The following is a 7,510-nucleotide window of genomic DNA, read 5'->3' as shown; positions in this document are numbered from 1 at the left end:
TAGAAATCTTGGGGCACTCTTTGAAGTTCTTTGTGTTGGATTGAATATTATGAATCTGAATTTGCTTTGGTGTTATTTTAGTATGAACTCTTGGTTAGATCGATCGGAAGGAATAGCTTCGTGTTATTTTAGTACGAACTCTAGGATAGATTGATTGGAAAGAATAGCTTTGAGGTGGTTTCGTACCCTACAAACAATTCCGTCTTATATTCTCCGCTAGATAGGAACTTTGGAGTGATTCTTCGTTGCACGTTGAGGGACGATTATATGATCCAATCATATTAGCACTATTGAGAGGTTGCACTAGTGAAAGTACGAACCCTAGGCCTTGTTTTTTAGCATTGCAATACCGTTTTTGTGCCCGTTTACTATTTGCTACCTTGCTGTTTTTATTTATTCAGATTATAAAAATTATATTTCTACCATTCATATTACACTTTTATTACCATCTCTTCGCCGAACTAGTGCACCTATACAATTTTCCATTGTATTGGGTGTGTTGGGGACATAAGAGATTTCTTGTACTTGGTTGCAGGGTCATTTGAGAGAGACCATCTTCATCCTACACCTCTCATGGATAGATAAACCTTAGGTCATCCACTTGATGGAAAATTGCTACTGTCCTAGAAAACTCTGCGCTTGGAGGCCCAACACGTGTTTATAAGAATAAAGTTGTGTAGTAGACATCAAGCTCTTTTCTGGCGCCGTTGACAGGGAGGTGAGTGCTTGAAGGTATATCTTTAGATCTTGCAATTGAATCTTTTAGTTTCTTGTTTATCACTAGTTTGATTTATAAAAGAAAACTAAAAATGGAATTGAGGTTGCATCATATTATTGATCATCTTTATAATATCTTTCTTGAAAATAATGGTTCGGAAAATTGTGCTCAATTGTTAGAAGAAGAAGTCAATAAAATGTTTGGCACAAAATATTTGAATGATGAGCATGATTGCAATGTTGTTAGTATGAATTCTTTGAATATCCAAAATGCTAATGATGATTGCACAAGTCATGACAAAAATGTTTCTTATAAACATGTCAATTTTTGCGGAGTGAATTGGGAGTGTAATTGCACACCAAGAAGGGAAGATAGATTTTGTAAGAAGCATAAATATTTAGAAACGAAAAAGTTGCAAGAGAGGCTAGATGATTGTGCTAAAAGATGTAATTTTTTTCGCCATCCTTGTGAACTTTGCAATGAACGTGGTCATTTAAATCTCCAATGCAAATTGTTTCATGATCAAATCATGTCCAAAAATAGTGATAACTTGATTTCCCTTGAGCATCATAAAGAGAGCTTAGTCTTCTTTTCGGATATGAAGAAATGAAACGTATAACTAAGGGTTTTCCAAATCTCAAGAGATTTCTTGATTTTGATCTAGTGGAAATTTATATGTTTTGTGCGGTAAATTGCATTGAGAATTCTTATATTATCAACTACCCAAAGACAAGAAAATAAATCGAATATGGATAGAGTACTAATGAAAGGGAAAATATTTCCCAATACCCTCCTAGTGTTTATTATGATGACTTAGGTAACGAGGAGGAGCTTCCTATCCAATCAATCTCTTCAACAAGAAGCTTGAAAGAATTAACTAAACCCACACATGATGTGGTGAAGAAGAAGAAGAAGAAATAATAAAGTAATTGTTTTCTTTGTCTGGCAGGGTTTGGAAAAAATTCATCTCAAAAGCTCCGGGACTGTCGAAGAAGCTGCAATTTAAACACCCGAAAGTAAGTACTACTAGCATGTTCCGCGCATCTCCTAGTGATTCAAGCGCTAGTTTCATCAATACCATTTAGCATGATTGCTTATCAGTTTGATTGACCTCTATTTCTTGTAAAGTGGTTGTGGCGGGAAGCCGGGAATAATTACTGTGGATCTACATTTCCGAGTCCATCCGCCACAGGACCTGTGAGCGGGCTACACTAAAAACCAATATGAAGTGCGTAAGCAATAATATTCAGAATTTTATTTTATTACCATCATTTGTGTTGAGTTTCATTCATTCATATATATGTATTGACCCCCTTCTTCAAATTAGATGTTTCGGATGCGGGATGAACTCGTAGCACCAGATCGCATGCGAGCAATTCAAGAGGAATTGACGGCATTCTTTCTTGACCACGTGATCGATAAAGACGGAGAATACCATGTGGACCCTGAGTTCATATATAATTAGGGGATTATATCGTAAGAGATCTTATATTATATATATGTAGCCAATAGCGTCGGATAGATAACGAAATCTTGTTGTTCGACCAATCTCTCGGAGAAGGAGAGGTCGATATCACTTCTCTCTGTATGCATATGTTCATGACGATCTTCTGTTTCCTTCATTTTTGCTTACTAGCTAGCGTGTCGAGTCCTCTCTATACGTATAGTATGTAGCGTCGACCAAGCACGGAGATAAGAGAGGACACTTTTCTCTATTAATTAGCTAACTAACACAATATATGAAACACCTAAATTAACCCCCCAAAACCCACCCCTTAAAAAAACAAAAACCTCAGCTCCTGCAAGCTGCTGACGCAGGGATGCATATTGATCCCGGTTGGTGCCACCAACCGGGACGAGAGGGCCTTCTGTCTGGGCTCGCCTCACCGGCCACGTGGAGGCCCATCTGTCCCGGTTCGTGTAAGAACCGGGACTAAAGGTGTAGGGCTTTAGTAACGACCCTTTAGTCCCGGTTCAGCAACCGGGACAAATGGCCCTTACGAACCGGGACAAATGGCCTTTTTTCTACTAGTGAAACATTAGTATGAGTTAATTTCTGAGGCTGCTTGACAACATAAATCACCCACAATATATGGAATATAAATGAGTTGGTTTACAAATAGTACAAAAAGAAATAAAGAGACGGAAAAGGAAGTGTGTGCCTACAAGAAAAGCATATTGCACTTTGTACTCCCTCCGTTTCTTTTTAATCCGCATATAAGATTTGGTCAAAGTCAAGCTTTGTAGAGTTTGACTAAGGTTATATTAAAAAGTATAAATATTCACAATATGAAATCAATATTATCAGCTGCACCATGAAACGTATTTTCATACTATATAGTTTTAATATTGTAGACATTCATATTTTTCTATATAAATTTGGTCGAACTTTGTGTAGTTTGACTTTGACCAAATCTTATGTGCGGAGTAAAGAAAAGGGGGGGGGGGGGTAGGTTTTTGTATTAGGCTGGAGATGGGCCCTGGATGACATCCCAGCCAACTCATGACCTAGTTCTCTACTGAAACATCTAAATTCTTTCCATAAGATAGTCCACGGGTTTGACCTAGTTGCATCAAGCCATCAACAATCTCAATTTCACCTTGAATCAAAAAAGGAATGTAACATGGCCTCGTTTTCTTCCATCTTTCTCTCCGATGTCACCCCATGCCCTACTCAATAATGATCCAAACTGCTCCTATAGTGGCTAGCCCAAACAGGGCATGACCCAGTATTAATGTGATTAGTTTAATATGCAGTGCAAAGAAAATTTGATCTGAAAGAACTTTCTGCTTACTTCAAACTATGTAGTTGTGCAAGTAGATACAACAAAAAAACAACTGTACAACTAGATACTGCACTATAATTTATGTTTGAAGATTTGAATCAAAATTGTATATATTTTTGTTCCCTGCACAAACATATTGCTTGTCTGTATCCACATATCAAATATTACATTGCAGCATTCATGTTACTTTGGCAATAAAACGGCAAGTTTGGGTGTGCACTGGGAAGACGCTCCAAGCAAACGTTCGCCGTATAACGTTTTCCACATAATTCGCGTTTATGGGACCTGTTGGAACATTTTCTGGCCCAACTCCATATAAATCAGTTTTTATACGGGAAAGAGAACTGTTCATGTTACTTTGGACTGTCTTAAAATTTCTTTCTTTTTATTACTAGGAGAGATTGTTGATGATGCCACTATAATCAATGATTCGTGTTGCTCTCTCGATGGATCAGTGGAACACATATATACTTGCTGTATAAACCTTTTGATCAGTTCATCCACAAAAATATGTAAATTAATAGGAATAAATTAGAAGAAATGGAACTGCTCTATGCTAGTGCGTATCAGCTCTACCACAATGTGTGTGGGCTGCAAGCTGGATCGGAGGGAGCGGCTACTCTCTGAGCATGGCCATGGCCTTGATGAGCACGGGCTCGAACCGCTGGAGGTCGAGCTTCACGTCCTGCTTGCCGAGGTAGTACTCCGCCACCTTGCTCCACCCGCTGCGGTGGATCGACTCCGGGTCCTTGACGGCCGGGTGGTCGCGCCCCAGCGTGTCCACCAGCGTGCTCTCCTCCATGCCGCACGAGTAGGCCATGTACTTGAGCCCCATGTCCACCGCCGGCGTCCCGAAGTCCACCTCCCCGATGTGCTCCATCTTGCCGAAGGGGTTCACCTGGATGAACACGGCCCCAGTCGGCAGGAAGAGCGAGTTGGTGAGGCCGGCGCCGTGCACCCCCATGAGCACGTCGGCGGCGTTCACCTCGCGCGCGAAGTCGCCCACGTCCACGTTGAACGGCGGGTCCCCAATCACCACCTCGAACCCGATCCGCTTGGCGAGCGCCACCACCTCCGCGATGTTCACCAGCTTCCTCGGGTGGCGCCGCGAGATGATCATCATCCTCGGCTTCTTGTCGCTTATAAGTCTGGCGGTGACCCGCATGGGCGCGGCGCGCGGGAGCGCGAAGACGTTGCGGAGGAACTTGGTGAACTCCGGCATGGAGTGGCCCGTGGGCTCCTTTTCCGGGTCGATGCTGAACTCCTTGTGCATGCGGATGCCGACGACGGCGGACGGGAAGCAGCGCACCTGGTCGTCCTTGTCCATGTCCACCACGTCGTACCTCGACAGGCGCGCGATGATGTGGCGGTACTTGCCGGCGTACCAGGGCTGGATGTTGGTGACCACGAGCTGCACCTCGCCGTCGAAGCGGGAGGCCTGGAGGTAGAGCGGGATCATGACGTCGCTGAAGTCGTGCCAGTAGTTGCCCGTGAGGCCGCCCATGGCGAAGACGAGCGCGGGGACCTGCGAGGTGACGGCGCAGCGGGGCGCGTCGGCGGCCGAGGGCAGCTCGCGCACGGTGATCTCCTTGATGCCGGACATGTGCTTCCGGGAGTAGGGCAGCACGCGCCACTCCTGCGGGTTGGGGTTGCTGCCGCCGGACTCGATGGTGGGCGGGACGAGCACCGTGTGGGTGGAGCCGTGGATGCGCACGCCGCCGCTGCCGCCGGCGAGGTCGCAGACGTCGGACGCCCAGGGGCCCTGGATGTCGCACGCCGGCTTCTTCGCCGGCGCGCTCTCCTCCGCCGTCGTCACGATCTTGGTAGCGTCATCTGCATGGATAGGCATCAAACTTGAGCATTTTTTTTCTTTCAGTTCAGGTTTAGTGGAATTCTGACGGAGCAAAGTTCTTTCTTTGGTCCCCGAAAAAGAAAAGTTCTTTCTTTGGATTGATTGGCCGGAGATCCAATCGAAACTTGTCGACTTTTCTCTTGACATGGATGTATTTGGAAGAGGTTAGCAGCTACGTACCGCTGGGCTTGGGGTCCTCCTCTGTTTCTGAGTTGGGCTCCTCTGTTTCCCTGTGGGGCTCCTCGTCGACAGGCGGTGGCTTCTCTTGTACTTGCTCATGCTCTGGCAGAGGTGCTTCCTCCTCTGTTCCATGCAACACAAGACAACACATACATGGTCACAACTCAGAAGAACAAGAATTTCCGGTTGAATTTCGTTGCTCAGGAGCTCGGGCAGCTGGTTTACTTACTTATGACGGGGAGCTGCTGCTGCTTCTGCACCGTCTTCTCTGCCACGGCCGGGGCGGTCGGCGTCGGGTGCGCCGCCGAGGTCCTTCGGATAGCTGCAATTTGTAGCCAAATTCTCATCAGTTTCAGTTTCAGGTTGGTGACTGGTGCTCTGACTATGTCCTTAAATTGAGATAACCAAGAACATGGAAGAACATGTCCATACTGACCAAGTCTTGCGTTCAAAAGTTGTTCAAATAAAGGACTACAATACTAACACAACAATTCTTTGGGCCTAACCAAATCGCAGCTTTTGAGGCGAATCACATATGCTTGCTTGCCCCGATAAAGCATGCAACAAGGAGAACAAAAATAAATTTCCTCAACAAAAAAAAAAGTGAACCCATGGAAAAGCAAGTGAGAGTTCAGGCGGACGAGACGCACCGTTGGGCGCGGCGATGGCGAACTGCTCGGAGAGGGTGAAGTAGGTGAGGAGGACGAGGAAGAAGCCGAGGAAGAAGCCGACGCCGACGTACTTCTGCGCGGCGCCCCGCAGGCTCTTCACCAGCTTGGCGCCATGGTCGTCCCCCATCGGTCGATCTCTCTCCCCCTATCTCTTCCTCCTCCTGCTCCTCTTCCCGCGAGTGAATCCTTTCTCTTTCTCGTGTGTGTATGCGCGTGGGCGGTTGTCCTAGCTTAGCTAGCTAGCTAAAGAAGGTAAGGGCGATGGCGCCAACTACTCCCTGACGCGGGAGAACCTTCCAAGAACACCTCCACACGGACCACTTCGCTCTCTCTGCCTTTGTGAGGAATATAATGGACTTTATGGCCGCCCACGTCAGGGGAAGGGAAGAAGACCTCGCCAAATTGCCCAAGCAACTCTCCCTTCTCCTCCTCCTCCTCCTGATTGCTACGTCTGCAAATTGATTCATTAATTATGCAGTGCAGTACATATATTAGCTGTGCTTTCATTCGAGTATATATGCTCTGAGTTGTATAACTGCAACCAATGTTTGAATACGAGTCTGTAAGAAGTAATAACAAGTACTACAGTTAAATAATCAGAAGTTGGCAGAAAGTTCTTCCAGATCAAACTGTTTTGGCTAGGCATTATGGGAGCGGTTTGGCTCATGATTGAGTGGGGCATGGGGGTGGCATAGGAGAGGGGGTGGAAGAAAAACGAGGTCATATATGTTCCAACCATCCCTAAGGAACTGATTGATTGATTGATTGAATATGATTATGTGAACGTGAGGTGGTTGATCCAACCAGGTCAAACCCGTGGAATATCTGATTGGAAGAATTTGGATGTTTCAGTCATGAGTTGTCAGGGTATGTCATCCAGGGCCCACCCCCTGCCTAATTCATAAATCATAACTTGCAAAGCATTACAATATGCGTTTCTTGCGGGCACATACTTCCTTTTCTTTCTTCCTCCATTTCCTTGTTCTGCCCGTTCTTTTTGTACCATCTGTAGGTGCATTTATCTATATTTTGATATATTGTGCCCCGTAAAAAAACAATCAGGGCAATTTTTATGTCATCGGCGGCCTCGGATATCAAAATCTTGTTTTGAGCCTAACTTGATTTCACACCTTCTAATTTGACAAAATTTGGCTCAAAAAATCAAGATTTGTTTCTTTTCATGTAGTACATAGCACTGAGAAATTTGGCCACCTTTTTTTCTTCAAATAATACCAGGCTGGTCGATAGCACACCGACAGATTGGTCGGCGCATTTTCCAGAAAGATATCATTATCACTCATGA

The 7,510-nt window shown here is 45.1% G+C and overlaps 1 protein-coding gene across 1 annotated transcript; it reads right to left on the bottom strand.

Annotated features, from left to right (window-relative positions):
• Positions 1 to 3,923: 3,923 nt before the first annotated feature.
• LOC119266673 (beta-1,2-xylosyltransferase XYXT1-like) lies at positions 3,924 to 6,552 on the bottom strand. Its single transcript, XM_037547919.1, has 4 exons — positions 6,187 to 6,552; positions 5,766 to 5,858; positions 5,537 to 5,659; positions 3,924 to 5,337 (listed from the first exon to the last, which is right to left on the bottom strand). The coding sequence occupies exons 1-4, from the start codon at positions 6,332 to 6,334 to the stop codon at positions 4,121 to 4,123; spliced, it is 1,581 nt and encodes a 526-aa protein (XP_037403816.1). The 5' UTR covers positions 6,335 to 6,552; the 3' UTR covers positions 3,924 to 4,120.
• Between the last annotated feature and the right edge of the window lie 958 nt (positions 6,553 to 7,510).

The sequence above is a fragment of the Triticum dicoccoides genome, chromosome 3A (assembly GCF_002162155.2).
Source record: "Triticum dicoccoides isolate Atlit2015 ecotype Zavitan chromosome 3A, WEW_v2.0, whole genome shotgun sequence".
Lineage (NCBI taxonomy): Eukaryota > Viridiplantae > Streptophyta > Magnoliopsida > Poales > Poaceae > Triticum > Triticum dicoccoides.
Note: the sequence above shows the minus strand (reverse complement) of the source record. Positions and strands in the feature narration are given on the sequence as shown.